Source organism: Anomalospiza imberbis, chromosome 4 (genome assembly GCF_031753505.1).
Source record: "Anomalospiza imberbis isolate Cuckoo-Finch-1a 21T00152 chromosome 4, ASM3175350v1, whole genome shotgun sequence".
NCBI classification, from domain to species: domain Eukaryota; kingdom Metazoa; phylum Chordata; class Aves; order Passeriformes; family Viduidae; genus Anomalospiza; species Anomalospiza imberbis.
This window is the reverse complement of record NC_089684.1, coordinates 22,037,550-22,054,080: the sequence shown is the minus strand read 5'-3', so window position 1 is coordinate 22,054,080 and position 16,531 is coordinate 22,037,550. Positions and strand designations below refer to the sequence as shown.

At 43.1% G+C, this 16,531-nt stretch overlaps 1 protein-coding gene across 2 annotated transcripts in view; it reads right to left on the bottom strand.

Annotated features, from left to right (window-relative positions):
* Positions 1-4,089: 4,089 nt before the first annotated feature.
* The window catches only part of CXXC4 (CXXC finger protein 4), a 28,899-nt gene continuing 16,457 nt past the window's right edge, over positions 4,090-16,531 (bottom strand). For both annotated transcript variants that reach the window (XR_010998155.1, XM_068187474.1), the window contains one exon: positions 4,090-11,247. Coding sequence is in view for 1 of the 2 variants with exons in the window: in XM_068187474.1 (XP_068043575.1) it covers positions 11,203-11,247 (45 nt within the window). In the remaining variant the exon portion in view is untranslated. The remainder of the gene's footprint in view (positions 11,248-16,531) is intronic.

Genomic DNA, 16,531 nt, shown 5'->3' with positions numbered 1-16,531 from the left:
CCACAGTCCCACCCCTGATTCTCTGCCCGGAGGTGTCCCTGGCCCCAAGCTCCAGGAGCAGAGAAGCCCCATCTGTACAGACGAGAACAGCCCAGCAGAGCAGTTGCTGCCCTTCCCAGGCACGCCAGGAGCCAGCCAGCTGCATTTGGTGACACCCTAATGCAGTCCTCCTGGGCATGTCTCAGCCCAGAGGGGCAGTTTCTCCTTTCAGCCCCATGGATGCTCAGCTCCTGTGGTCACCTCAGGTGAAAGCAAAATTACCAACCCCAGCGGCTTTTCCCCCCATCTCCTCCCCAGTTCCCATAACAGGTTTTGGGCAGCCCAGTTAGGACACAGCCTTGAGCAGCCTGCTACTGTTTCCCATGGCTATTGGCAGCTCTGGTACACAGCTCAGCTGTGAACTATGGGGAATATGGCAGTGGTGGCATTAGGCTCAGGCTTGTCCCTGGTAGGCTCAGATGAGGAATGGCTTTGCTCCCTGAGACTGTCCTCTCCTGCAAAAGTGGCAAACACACAAGCGGTAACAAAAGTTACCACCCGTGTTCGAGGGAAAGGCGTTGCAAAAAGGGAATTCAGAAGACAAATATCATGTTCTGGGCTGAAAACAAAAAGCATTTCCCAGTGCAAGTTCCCCATTCCCATCTCCCCACAGATGAAGTCTGCCACTTCCCAGCCACCTCCCCACTCATTTGCAGGCAGAAGCAGGGGAAAGCAAGCAACACTCTGCCTTTAGAGTAATCTAAGAAAAATGCCAACCTGCCACGGCCAGACAAGATTGCTTTTTCATGGCTCTAGATTCCAGACTGTGCCAATTCGATGCTCAGAGCCTGAAGGACCACTGAGGCTTGGCACAGCTCAGTGCAGCCACTGCAGCAAGTGGAGACGCTCGTCCAGCAGCAACAGCCAAACGCAGCATCCCCTGGTGCCAAAAGCCACGAGTTTTGTCTCCTGCACCTGCAGAGGGGCAGGAGCAGACCCCAGTTCCACAGGTGTGGTAATGGCAGCAGAAGGCACTTGACGCCCCCAAAAAAATAATGTGGAGGAACAGCGAGGAAAAAATTCTCCCTTTAGTTGAACAGACACCAGGAACTCCAACTCCCACTTTGTTTAAGGGAAGATACTTGAAGGAGCAGCAACAACCCACAGGAGGAAGAACCACGGTGCTGTACATCCCACATCTTGTGCAGACTGCTGCCAAATTGGTGGGAAGGTGACACATCCCAGGCAGAACAACAACTTTAAAATAATAATTAATGAATTATTACTGACAATTGGAAAAAAAATCCCAGTGGCTTATACAAACGAACGTTGGCTTCTGGAGTTTCTAGCGATAATAAATATTTAAACACCTCCCTTGTTTTAACATAAAGCAGAAGAGAAATGCAGCAATCTCAGTGGGAGCAGCAGAGTGTCAGAAGAGGAGCGTGGAGTGTTGGATCAAAACACAGCAGAGGCTCGCACCCCATCAGCAGAGAGCAGGGAGGGGGCCACCCCACACCCCAGAGTGGCACTGCCAGGGCATCACTGTCACTCCCAGCACATTCCTGTGAACAACCACCCTGGATATAACCTGCCTCTGTGCTCAGCACACCGGGCCAGGAAGCTGACAAGCTGAGTTGCTGGTTCTTTTCAGTGGAGCCAGAGACAGAAATTGCAGCCCTTGCAGTGCTTGTGCCAGGAGAGCATCTCTTCTGCCTGCTCCTTGGGGCACAGTTTGGCATCTCTGGGAATAATTTTGGCTGGCAGTGCCACAGCCAGCTATCCTTGCCCAGCTTTTCCTTGCCATCATACAAGTGGTATTTTATACTGAAGGGATGCCCACCCAAAAATCCCTGACTCACTCCAGCTGCTTCCAGCCTTGCTGGTAGAAAAGCAGACTGAGTCTCCCCACACAGCACTGCAGAATTAACGCCCTTCTCACTCCCTCCTTTACTCCTAGCAAAGCTGGTGGCAACATCTGCAGTTTACATCACCTAAAGTGCCTATTACAAGGTCCCATTTTTGGCAGTTCGTAGCTTTACTCAGACCTTTAATCCTGCAGGCTGAAACCTTTCAGGCAAGACACCTGCCTCCAGCTCAGTGCCTGCCTTGAGCTAGGTGTGCTTTCAAATTCCTAGCAAAACCAACTCAGCTGTTTCCAAGAAAAGAATTACAGAAAAAAATGGCTAAGACCTGGCTTTCTTTAACCTCTTTTCCAGAACCCTCACTGTGGCCAGAGAAAGTTTAGGACATGCCAGTGATGGATCAAGCACGTGTCTTACTCTGCCCCTCAGAAGTCCCCCTAGATTTTCTCAGCACCAGCATTTTAGGGCACATGTAACCTACACATTCACTGCTATCATTGCAGTCTGCATCAGCTTCCTGACCCTGCCACGCTGGGGATGTAAAAAGTCCAAAATTGACTGCTTCAGCCCAGTATCTGCCACCATTTCCCTGTGGAACCCAGTGGCACAAGCAGAAGAGCAGCAGCCCACACACTTGCTGGGGCACCACTCTACACATCAAGCACCTACCTTGCAGGTGCTCCAGCCTCCAGGAGCTCAAGCCTCTTGAGCTGCAGCCACATTACCTTCCCAGGACACAAAGCATGGAGCTGGGGACTGCTGGCAGGAGCCACAGCATCTGCCACATCTGCCTTCCTCTAGGGAAGAGAGGAGTTAAAGGAAGGAAATACAGGGGAAAGGGGAATAAAGAATGAGAAAGAAAGAGTGAGCAAATGAGCTTTTTCCTCTGCCTTCCTGGGGAGCTGCAGTTTTCTCTGGCTGCTGCAATTCTAGCTAATGTTATTGGAGTAAGATGTGCTGGGTCACAACAGGAAAAATAAAATCATCAGCTAATAATCCTTCTTGTGCTTCATCTCTGTGGTGAGACTGCCTCAGGAGCATCCCCATCTTCTAAAAGTCACTCTTTCCAGCAGAACTAGTGAAGGCAGGGACCAGAGCAGTGGTCCCCAAAGATCCCTGTCTAGGACAGCTGTGCCACCGGCAGGGTCACTGTACATGGAGGCTGGGTCCTGTCCAGTCCAGCTGCACCATTTAGTGACACTTGATCTCACTGCGTGCATTCAAGCCTGAAAGCTGACAAAACATGAGCCATCCTTCTGCTCTTAAATTCCCATTTCCTCTTTGGTGAGAGTAAGATTACCTGTGTGACTGGGCCTCCAGTGGACTGAAAAATACCATTTTTATGCATACTGTTTGTGACACACTTCAGAGGAACATATGGAAATGATGACAACTTCTTTACACAGAGGACTACGTGTACTTGTGTGCAGACATCAGGCCAACCTATTTTAACTCTCTGCACAAAGTGCCATTCCATCCCAACAGCCGCCTTGCACAGACCATGTAAAGGGTTATCAATTACTGCCAGCTTCCTCATCTACTGAGATGTCTTAAACAGCTACAACATGGAAATTCATGTTCCTTCTGTGTACTACACTTAGTATTACCAAACTGTTTGAGTTTGAACTAGCCACCTAAAAAAGAAAATACTCCACCATCTGCAGAATCATTTCTGACCAGACGTTTGCCAGGCACAGCAGGTCAGGGAGCATCAGACCCCAGGAGCGTGAGAAGATGCTGGCCCTGGACCTGTGTGTGCTGAGAGGTCCCCTGCCCGCGTGTGCTCCAGCTGTGCCTGGGCTGACACACAGCCTGCAATGAGCATCACCCGGCCACAGCCAGTGAGCCATGCTGGAGGCAAATGCTCTGCTTAATTGGTCTCAGCTGGAAGCTGCCCTGTGCATGTCAGCGTGTTTAAGAAAGCAGGTCTATAGGAGAGAAGACACCAGAGTTACAATTAAAGAAAAAAAAAATTTCCCTCCCCCCTCTTTCCCAGCCCTAAGCCCTGGAAGTTTGTTTTATTTTTAAGAAGGAGTATTTCTCACTGTTACTGAAATCAACTGGAGAATAAGGTTTTGCTGTTGGTATTTCCATGTCTAGTACTGACAGCATTTGAAGAGATAGTTACAGAGACCTGGTTAAATTAAGTCAAGGTTTGCACCTTTATTTCTTCTTTTTTGTTGTGTGTAGTTTTGGGTTTTTTTCTTAAAAAAAGAGGAAAGAAGTGACACCAGGAAATGCTTCATCCAGTTCAAATCCAAGTTTATTAGCCTGTAAAAGTCTGTTTCCACACAGTAATCATAATAAATGAATGAATGTTTATGGAGCGTAGCATAAAAATATATGGAGTCAGCCATAGGTTGGAGTTTATGATTGCTCACAAAAATTAATCAGCAGATCACATGGCATTGCATCAGAAAGGCAAATCAGTCCTAGGAATGCAAACAATCAGGACAAAAAGGCAAAACAAGTAAAAGCAGAGTATCAGAAAGCAATAATTAGTTCACAGTTCCTGATGTGGGTGACAAATTTTGCTAGATCATGTTATTTACTCACTGATTCTCCAACAAAAGATTGAAAACCAGTTGTAATAATTTTGCATTAATCTCGGTCAACATATCATCTGCTCAAATTCACTATCAATCTCTAGGTACGACCATTAAAATGTAGGCATGTAAGAGACTAGGTATACTCAATAGCCCAGCTCCTTCTACAGCCTGGTGGCCACCAACACTCACAGCTATAAATCAAAAGCTAACGTGAGACAGTGGGTTGAGATGTTTTTTCTAGTCCCTGTCTGTACATGTAAAAACCTTCTCTCTTCTTAAAAGCCTCCAGCATGCTACAGGTTGCTCACTTCTGGGGAAGTTCACCTCTCTGCTGGGCACAGCAAACCTGACCCCCTGCACAGAAAGGGTGTTGGACACCTGGCATAAACTTGTGTGTGTCACCCGTACCAGGGAGAGGGCAGTGGGAACATCCCCCACTGCCTCCTGTCTGCTTTAGTGCTGATGTTCTGTAGGATTGTGACCAGTTGCCAAGCTGATGTATGGACTCTGCTCATCCAAAGCAGAGAAACCCCTCTTAGGAGATTTGAGTAAGCACCAGGAGCTTCTGACCTAGACTAACACTTCTGTCTCTTCCCAAAGGAAAATGCCTAGCCAAAAAGAGATGTATTTCTTTTAATGCTTTGGGCTTTCCTGAAGAAGTGCAGAGGGTTAGTCTTATTAATTCCATAAAGAGAGCAGACTTAAAGAAGCAAAGGAAGAAAGGTGCTTTCTTCTCAAATGTAGGATGCTTATACACATCATAAACCAAGCTGAGGAGAACTGCACCGAATAATTAATCTAGGCTCTGGCTGACATCATGACACCTGCAGATCCTTCTACCAGAATTCTGAATTATTTTCTATCAAAGATCCTTGACTCTGCAAGTCAAGGCCCTATACAGGCCAATCAACCCACTGTCACAGCATCTTCTGTTATAGGGAAGTCACATCACATTAAGAAGCACCTTCAGAGTTGGTTGGGAAATTAACCCATTAAGGCCGACTTCTAAAACCTGTTTTTCAGGAATGGGCGGTAGCATGACAAATTCTTCCTGATTATTACATCACTAATAATGTAACAATCCTTTAATATAATCTGAAAACTTAGAAGAGCCGTGGAAATCTTCCAGAACTTCACAGCTTCTTTAGGCAATCTAGGTCCTTGTCTTGCAAGAATAACATTTTGCTACCTGCGTTTCCTTCATGCTGCCTGCCTTGGGCAAAACGGCTCTGCTGAAGCACCCAGCAACCCAGCTGAGTGTATCCACCCTAAAAACCAAATGGCAAACCAAGTCAAACCCACAGGGGGAGCAGATCCTGCAGCACTTAATCTTTCTTTCCTCAGATAGATACGGTGGTTTCAAAGATCATTGTATGTTCTGCAGTTATTACTGAGAAAAAGAATAATTTCTTTCCTTTATAGATCTGGGGCCATCTATCCATGCTCAGTGCACACTGGTAACTGAGTAGATCCTTACAGTGAAGTAAGATCAAACTTATAACCAAGCCACCTATATAATATCCTCCAATTCCATGAGCTATCTGGTAAAACCCATGGGAACATGAGCAGGACTGGAGCCTCCCAGAAGGCACCCTGCCCTGTATCACTAGACTGTTCGTAATTTCAGACTTGTTCCTTGGAAATATATAAGACAGCACTGACATGGCTAGTGGCAATACCAAATTGAGCCCAACACAGCCTAGAAGAATTGAGTTTGCACACAAAAGGGTATTTTCCTTCCTTTAACAGGCTCAGTAATAAGTTTGTCAGTTTTGGCTTTGAAGAATTACCTGCTTCTTCACTGGGTTTTTACTTTTAGTTGCTTGGTTTTGTTGTTTTGTTGTTTTGTTGTTTTTTTTTAATTAAAAAATAAAACTATAAAAAACTAGAGGTAGTTTTAAACTGCAAGGTTCATATCTGGGGCGAGTATTTCTTCAGAGCTGAGGGACGTTTTTCATTCAGACCAGTATAAAACAATACTTGAGGGGAAAAAATGTTGAAAGAGAAAGCATTAAAAGAATAGGAACTCAGAGACCTCTTCCTGCTTCCAAATCGACCGTCTCATGAAATGAGTGTATTTCCTCCCTGTGAATTCTATATTTAATCCAGAGAGATCACTGAGTATGCCTGAGCAACCTGGCAGCCCTTTTCCTCCTCTTCAAACAGACCTCAAGATTCACTCTTGTCTAATGAGCGGTCTACGTCTCCCAAGAACATATATCCTTATGGATTTCGATGAGAGCAGACAGGATCAGTGGAAAATCCACTTCTGTTCCTTTTTCTTTTGTTGCTTTCTTGAAAAAACAAAAGGATACACCAAGGCTCCCCCTGGAAAATCAGCTGGCATTGAAGGCATCTCACAGACTAAAGGACCTACCTCTTTTTTCAAACTCATTCAAAATTCTCTTTTGGCATCTAAGAGCAGACTTTCTGTTGATTAAAGGAATATTCGCAGAAAAATGACGTTCCAAATTTCACCAAAATCAGACGACGTGCCTGTCACGAACCTTCCCACCTATCTGAAGTTGTTTCAATGCCGGCAAGTAGTATGGGGAAACAAAATGTTAAGAAGAAAACATTTCCTTAGCTATGTATAGTTTTTGAGACAGGTAGAGAGCTGAACTTTGAACTGAGAAGCAGTAAAACACAAAGGAAGACAATGTTGTCATTCTCTCACAAACCATATTTGTAATTCCAAGTACTTCAACAGCAACAGGATGATCTATCCTCAGGACTACTGTTTGTTGCAAGAGCTACAGATGGGATTTCACCTTTGCATGCTTCTTCATACAAAGCTAACTGCTAATTTATCACACCACCCTCACTATTCCACTCTTTTTGTACAACACAGGTCTGCATTAATGGGTTTAAGGCTGTTCTGTAATCAGTCTTGCTCTTACTTTGCTAACCTTTCATAGCCTCAAAATCTCAAAGTAACATTCCTAGTAGAAGAAAGGCAGTATTTTTTCTGCTATTTAAAAAAATCCAGAGTACAATTTTACCTTCAGTTATACAACTTATGGGGTTCATCAAACATCAATTGCCAATTGAGAAGGAATAAGCTCTGTGGCTATTGTACCATCACTTCATAAGCATTCATTCCCATACACAAGACTGAGGTCAGCATTTGGACCTTCTCACTCATTTTGAGGGTTCTTTTGTAAAAGGTTTTCTTTAAGATCCCACAAACAGGACCTGTTTATGGAAAAAGAGAGATATTTTGAATACTAAAGTCCTTTATTCAACAACACAGAAATATCACAAAAACAACTTTACTGGGCAAATTGAATGTTTTTATACAGTTTTGTACATGCCCCATAAGTGATTATTTTTTCATAAATACACTGTTTTCCAAAACTGGTTTTTTCCATAATTGCACAAGCATACATACACCTTACACAAATATCTATTAGAAAATTTAATAGATAACTGCACAGTTCAGAAATAGGAGAACACTGTGAAAGGAGTACATTTCTGTGGCCCATGTTTCTGAAAATACCCTCCTAGTTCCCTGCAATTGTGAAAATGGAGTACTTTCTAACATAGGAGCTGTCTTTTGTTCACTAAGAATACAGTAGAGCTCAGCGTGAAACTGCCAAATTTAATAAAAACAAAATCTGAAACATTTAGCTGTTACATGAGAACCCACTGTTTGATATCACTATGCATCTAACCATGATCAAAGACCCACTACTGCTTTTTGCTGAATGCATTCGACCCTGAATGGTATGTTCATTTAACTACTTTCTTTCTTCATTATTTGATTACAGATATAGCCCATTTAAAGACTTTACATTCTTCAACATTAATTGTAGGACTTACATACCAGGGGGTCTGTACAAAAGGGAGTATTTTCCCTCAGAGGGAGGGTCTGTTATTAATTGACAGAATGGGTACGTGTGCCTCCCTTTCAAGCTTACCATTTTTCATAAGTTTATCTGGGGTATGCCAAAAATGCTTCCACTAGGCTTAGCGCTCACACCTAGAAGACAGAAAGAGTTCTGCTTTTTTTTTTTTTTGCCCACACCCCTTTTTTTTTTTCACTGTGAGAATGAAGAACAGAGAAAAATACAAATTTTCACACTGGAAAACAGTCTTGGACCTTGTGAAAAGCACAAATTTGGTAATTAGAACTTGACAATAGTCCGATTGACAAATATGTATATAAATGGGGAGGAGTGGGGAGGGCAGTGGGGAGAGACAGGCCAGAAAATGGATTTCCTTCTTCAAACATCACTAATTAAAATGCTCTATGCACACTATATCATATTAAATACTGTTTCAGCAGAATCTAAAAACCTGATGGTGCAAGGGAACAACATCTGAAATGAAAATCATAAGGGTAAATCAAAGAAAAATCACCTCTTGTTCATTTTCAATAATTAACAGGTATGCTTGTTTGTGTGTTTAACAATTTTGGATTGACATGTAAAACACCACAATTACAATATACAGATCCATCAGTTCTTTAAAACAAAACAACAAAACAAAAAAAGGAATCACAACAAGACATGCAACATTAGGGTATTAGACAGTAAGTACATTGCTATGAGTATCTTTGTACACCTAATGTAGCCTGAACTTAACTTTGCCTCTGCTTCTGTAAAAGCAATGAGAATTTTCCGAAGAGCAAGGCAAGCTTACCAGCCAGATGTGCAAATAAGGCTTCAGTTTGTAAGTCAATCAGCACTTTGGTAGAGAAGACCTTGCAGAGCTCGTATTGGTCTAGCGATCAGTAACAGAGGCCCCTAACCAAAAAGTCTCCAACACAAAAAAAATCCATACACAGCTGCCCTACAAACAGACACAAAGCTCATTGAATGGGCATTGGATGAGTATTCAGCTGAGGATCTCACAAACTGTAAGAGGGGCACCATGATAGAAGCATTTTAAGTGTGACATTCCACCTCTGAAGGCATGTATGTGACATCGTACGACGCAAGGACATAGACACATGCACTGACCCTGAGCTGAGGATGCAGGTGTAAGCCCAGCCCAACTGTGCCCTCCAGTTACCCTGGGTCACCCACGCTCTGCCTGGTCCGGCTGACACACACATGTGACTTCAGGAGGTTTCTCTGCCTCCATTCCTTGGTCTTCACTTTCTGGGCTGTTCCCAACACCTGCCAGCCCTCACTTGCCAAAGCTGGCATCTCCCCCGCCTGCACAGGTCCCACACTGGAGCATTCCCAACCTATCCCTCATGCTTCACCAAGTAAGTGTGACCAGGGGCCAAAGGCTGAAGAACTTAGCAAAAACTGGAATAAAGTGCTGAAACAGTAGGAGATTTACATGTGCTATGCAACATTAACTGGTTATTTCCATGCCCAGCACCTTGTTTGTGAAGCTACTGGTAGGCCTATCTTGTATAAAATTATAAATCTATCAAATACATGGCACAACAGCATTCACTTACTTTGGTGGCATGGCCTTCTCACTCGTGAGTGGTATGACAAAGCCAAGTGATAAAAAGTGATGATCAACTGATAATAAGTATCCCTAAGTAAAGAATCCTCCATATTTTTTATGGCATGTCAGCTATATCCCTCTGTGTGCCGCCTTTCCATGGAGCAGAAATTTCTTCCATACAGCTAGAACAGGAAGAAGAACAGCAAAGCATTTTTGTAAGGGCTTAAGGGATCAGTCATTCAGCAAAGCTGAGATCAGTAGACCAAGAAACATGTGGCGAGAAATGGTCTTTTTCTAAAAGCATTTTTTAAAAAAATTGTTTTATACCGCAAAAATATCCAGGCTCTCAAATGAGCACAAGTGCAAGTGAGACCTAAACCAGTCCAACTGTCAAAACTCACTTAACTGTGAAGAGCTCCACCTAAACCAAAAATATGGCATTCCACTTTATAAAATAGTTACTCCATTGACTGAAAATGTTACATAAGATCTTGTAGGTGAAGGGTAATTAATCTGAGTCACCATTTTTCCTAAGGTCTCATATTCTGGTTTGTATCCTAGAAAAAGCTTTTTTTTAATGAATAGTTTTGCACATTTGCCTATGCTGGGCACAGTGAAAAATAAGTCAGACACCAGACAGCATTTTTGAAGAGATACCCCTCTGTAAAGCTCCTTTGGAAGCAATGCAAGTGCACAAACCACTATTCTAATATAGTGCTTGAAATATTAATTTTAAGTGTTACGTCTTCCCCTCTCACAACACCACAACAGAAGGTAATTGCTAGATGCGTCACAATCTTTTTATCTTGGAAAACTTGGCATCAAGTTTCTATGGAAGGATGCATGGTAAAACAGTGCTGCTGTTGCTGCTGCTGCTAAACAACTAGCAAAATAATAGTTAAAGCTAGAATTTATTGCTCCAGATTTAATTTGCAGAACCACACTGTTGTGTATAAACCATTTATCTCCATTGATGCTCAGACATGATTGTCTCCTTGTGTCTAAACACACAAAATACAAGCGGCTATCTGTACAGTTTACAGTACTGAAACACATATATTTGAAAATGAAGTATAGATATGTTACTTTTCAAAGATACATGACTTTATAGCAGGGGTTTACCCAAACTTTTTTTTTTTTACAGCCACTTTAAAAATAGACAACAACTTCACTAGTATAGCTAAGTTACATCAAAGAAAGAATTGGTGTACTGAATGTGAAGAAGCTGGCCAATTCCCCAGGCTCACAGATTTTTGTCTTTTGTTTTTGAGGAAACCCCTATACATAAAGGAAAATAGTATCTGAGTATATTCTTCAATGGTGGACTAAGCAGTTTCTTAAAACAAGACTTTAGCTTGCCATTCACTTCGGACTGCCTCGAAAATAAGATACACTACTGCTTAAAAGAACCATCGGAATGCTTCAGCGCTGGGAACAGGTGTTCTCTAAAAAAAAAGCAAGAAAACAAGTTAAGCTTTCTTTTGTGGCATTGGCATACTCGAGTTCTAGTTGTTCTTTTCCTTTACATTTTAGGCATACTTTCAGTTATCTAGGAACAACATGATGCCTCCCATTGCTTGACAATTAATAGAAACATCCTTCTCCAAACACACACCATTTTAGGATCACACGCAATACATCGTACTCAGTATGTAACACACCTAACATGCTGTCTTCTCCTTAGTTTGTTAACAAGGTAGTCATGAAAATGTAAACATTGCTAGAAAAAATATCTGGAAAACAGGCAGTGCTTTTAGAATAACCACATGGTTGTACAATGGTTTCTGCCTTGACCTGGCATACTGGGCATGCGGTTTTGGCTTGGTGGGGTTGTGGGTTAAACAGACACTTTGGCAAGACCATGCTCATGACAGGGGAGTAGCAAAGGCCCTGCTCTGTCACTCAGAAAGCGTGCTGTGTCTTCAGACACCTTAGGAGGAGAGGTTGGCATTTTAAAACCTCTCCTTGTTCCACATTTAGGTTGCAATGCAGAAAGAACTGAAAACTCATCCATGACTTCGTTCCAGTGAGGGAATCACCCTGCTGACTTAGGGGCGCTGCCCAGACTGCCCCTGTCCTTTTTTTTCACACACATGCAGGACCTTGGCTTACAGAGAAACAGTCCTGTGTAAACAGAGCTACTAGCCCCGTCTTTTCCCCATCTGCTGCACCCTGAAAATGATATCCACTTGCATCCAGGTGCCTCCATACACATTTGAGTAGCAGCAAATTCCCTTCACAGCTTTCAAGTACAACCTACATGAGAGGCTGAAGGGGCTTAGCCTGCAAGAGCTGTGTCATTTCTGTGAGGTACTTCTCGTCCTCAATTTCCTTCAGTCAAAAGATGATGAAAGTGCCCTTGAACCCATGCAACCTCCAGAATTAATGACTGCACTGTGCAGGGAGGGGAGAGTGAGCCCAAACATGACACTCTATCAGTCTGTCCCAGCTCACAAGTACTTGTTTCCTTAAGAACTACCCACAAAACAGTAGTGTTATCTCTGAAAAAAAATTCTCATAAAAGCAAAACTCTGGAAATTTGCAAATAAATACTTGTAACAAAGAAGTTCTCATGGATGTTGCTGGTGCCACATTTAAGTGTCTCATGTCTCTTTCACATGTCTCTTTTTTGAAAGAATTATTTCATTTTTGTTTCAGGGAAGACCGTTTTAATGTTTTCCTAGCTTTTCCATAAAAATCCAACAAACCATGGACCCTACAGTGTACACGTGCATTGTACTTGGTGTCACAATATTACTTTCTGAATTCCAGGGAACTGCTCATTAGTATGGCATGTATTTTTTGTTGAATAATTAGCCCAGTTTGTGATAAACAGGCTCAAGCAGTACACAGCTTCTCTTCTCTCACAGCCATATGAAAGGGGAGCTATTATGTTTATTGCTTCAGCACTTGGAAATACCAGAGATCAAAATAATTCTGCTGTATTATCAGAACTCTGACCTGTTGTCAATTCAATATCCACTCCCCCTCCACAAATGTTACACTTCAATAAATCATCTGAAAATTAACTTCCAAGGACAATGAGCTGGTGTGTTGAATACAATCACCCTGACTAGTGTGAGTTCTCTTTGTGTTGGTGGTGCAAAAGTAGGAATTGCTCATATCCATCTTTACCAGTCCTTGTTCTGCCCGTTTACATGAGGTGAGCATGAGCACAAGTAGTGACAGAGCACAGCAGCCCTCGCACCCAGGTACACTGAGGAGAGCTAATGCAATTTCTAGACCATCCACAGCAGTCTGTGTGGGCTGTAAGATGGCTGCTGAGAGCGAGGTTTACAGATTTATAATTTATAAAGAGCCTGGCTGCAGAAGAGGCTGGAGTTTGGAATGGCAGGAAACAATCATATGACTAAATTGACCTCAAAAGAACAGTCAAACATGCAACCATATTAAACTCAATACATTGTCTTCACTTGAAAACTAAATGTAATATTCTGCTGCGGGTCCATCTGCCTGAACACAAAACTACAGCTAGACAGAGAGATTTAAAGACGTAGTGACTGAGACGGCTTTTATTTATTTTCTTGCCATATCAGGTTGAGTTACTGTCAGACGTTGTCATATCAGCTGGAAGCAAAGGTGTAACGTCTGATTAAAAGGTCATTCAGACCTTTAAATACACAGAACAATATTTTTGAAGGGCAAGGCTGTGGTTTAATATGTGTGCTTTTGAAAAACTGCAAGATAAGGAATTTTTGCATCTGTGTACCAAGTTCTAATTAAAGATATACGATTACAATTAAATATCCATTGTGCTAACTGACAATTTGGGAATGAATTATTAACCCACTCTTAAACAAAAAAAAAAAAAAAAAAAAATCTTTTCAAACTGAACAGCTAGATCAAGTTAAATCTTAACCAGTATATGCAATGAAATCCAAAGATTTCACCACTCCAAAAATCAAGGTTATTTCCAGACAAAGAGTGACCCTTCAGCCCATTTAGAGGTTTAGCAGACCAACACCCAAGTTTTAAGTGCAATGACCATCTACTGCTTGGCTGTATAAACCCAGCACTCCCAGCTGGGGAATCAAACTCTCGTCAAGATTACAGCGCATTTGTGGATCTCTGTGCTGCTGGTGGGGAATGGTTATCCTGAGTGACAGGAAAGACAGATCCCCCTGGAAGCCTAGGGAGGGGTGGTGAGGAGCAGAACCAGAGTTGATCAGTGCGTTTTTTCTGTAAAAGCCTTCACTGCTCGTGCTGGTGCAAATGCTGACAAACGGCAGCCTTGCTCTCAGGAGGATGCTCAGAAACCTGCAGCCCTGGCTTCTCCAAGCGGGTAATGCCATAAAGCATGGAGCTGGAGAGGATTTATCCCTACATAAACCCAGGACGAAATGTCCTCCAGACTTTCAAACTTTCTATTCTGCTCCCTATATGCCAGCTTTCACTGTAGAAGAAGTAGCTCAAATATTTGAAATCTGAAAATCTAATTATTGCCTAGAAAAATGAGCTTCGTATAGGGAGCCAAGCATGCTACATTTTTGAAGAAGGAGGTAAAAAACAGGCAACAGAAACCAACAGAAAATCTCCTCAATTAAGCAGAAAAATGATACCTATGTACCTGTCCTAGACGCCCCACAGGGAAATGTAAAAGCAGACCCTTACTGTACGCAACACACAAAAACAGCATGCTGGCAGGACTGTAAATTCCTCACCAAAGTCTGTTTCAACACTTGCATTTTCACAGCAAAAGCACTCAGTAAAGAATGATGCCTCCCACTGCCCTCTGGGGTGACCGACAGAAGGAGGCATGGGATGCCAGACAGTGGGATTTGCTCATCCAAGGCCCACCTGCTTGCCCAGCCCAACCCTTGGCGAGCTCAAGCCTACCCCACCTCCCAGAAAATCCTCTCTCCTCGGCTCTCAGAGTCTCACAGCCACATGAAAGATGTGATACAGAGACAAGGAATCGAGAAAGTTGGCTGCACCTGCTTGGGATGCTGCTGCTGCTTAGGGTGCAGGAAAAATTCAGAGCTATCCAACCAAGACTCACTGTAAGTCACCTGTATTACTGTTTTCTACAAGGCTAGGGAATCATTTGAGTTGAGGTGAACTGCATTCAGAAATAAAATAGAATAATAAAATATATCAGAGCACTACATGATTATGACCTAATACTTTACCAATGTTAAAAGATATTGCATAATGTAAGAATCCTTTGATGTTTGATCCATGAGCGAAAATCCTGCTCTCATTGAAGTAAACTCCTATGTTGGCTACAGCAAATTATTAGCCAGATGTGGCACTCCTCATTCCTCCTGAGGAGCCCTGCAATCAATCCAGCTCAACAGAGGCTCTTTGGGAAGTATATGAGAACTGAATTATGTCCAACAAAATCTGGGCTACCTGGTGGTCTTTACAGAGACCTATACAACCACAGAAATAGACAATGCATGAATGAATCTCAAATTCACATGGCAAATGACATGAAACTCGTGGATTTCCCAAAGCAGTGGGACTGGTGCTAGGAACACAGGGAAAACTGAGCTTATCAAGATCTACACATAATCCAACATGAGCTTCTCAAGTTGGAGAACAATCCCTCCTTGAAATGTCTTGCACAAGAGGAGCAGTTTGGCCCAGTAAATTATATACATACATACATACATACATATATATATATATATATATGTATATATATGGGGTGGGGGTGTATGTATGTGTGTCTACATATATCTCAATATATATATATTGAGAGAGAGAGATATGGTCAGATATTGAGAAATCTGGTGCTCTATGGTGGCCAAAACAATTCAGCTGGAAAGTCCTGGCCTCTGCATGAAATGCAATTTGAATCAACCAGCAGCCCAGCCCAGCAAATACTGACCACCACTGGCCATAAACCAGTGCCTGTATGCTTTCCCTACACTGTGTGAATGCAGGCTATGCACCTCATCAGTCTCACAGAGCCCACATGATCGCCAGCAGGAAAGCAAACCAGCCTTTACTTTATGTCACACCTTGTATTTCTAGTGCCACAAGCTAATTCAGGTGTCCGACAGTCACCCTGGAAATGACATCAAGCATTGCTCATACATAAACAGTGCAGACCAGAGTTCAAAACTCACTTGCCATCCCCAATTTCCCTCTCTGGAAAGACCCTTCCCCAGATAAGAGCTGGGCTCAGGGCACACAGGGTGGTACAGGCACAGTCTCATTACACTGTGATGGGCTAAAGCCCAGCAGAGGGATGCAGTCTTCTGACCTGCAGAGCACTGTAAGATCATAGAATGAATTGGACTGGAGGGCCCTTATAGATCACCTCCAACTCACCTGTCATGGGCAGGGACATCACTCACTGCACCAGGTTGCTCAGATCCCCATCCAGCTCAGCTTTGAACATTGCCAGGGATGAGGCATCCACCGCTTCCCTGGGCAGCCTGTTCCAGTGCCCCACCACACTGAGTATAAGGCATTTCTTCCTAATATGTAATCTAAACCTATCTTCTTTCAGTCTAAAGCCATTTCTCCTTTTCCTACCTCTACGTACCCCTGTAGAAAGTCCCTCTCCAGTTTTCTTATAGGCTCCCTGTAGGTACTGGAAGGATAACCATCTCCTGAACCACAGAGCATCAGCATCTCCTGACACACAGGAAGGTGGGTGGAAGATGCGATGTATCCTGCACCAGCCTGTTCTGACACTGGCAGCAGCAGCCTGGACAGCATCTCCACTCCTTACTTGCCTAAATGCTAAGCCACTCT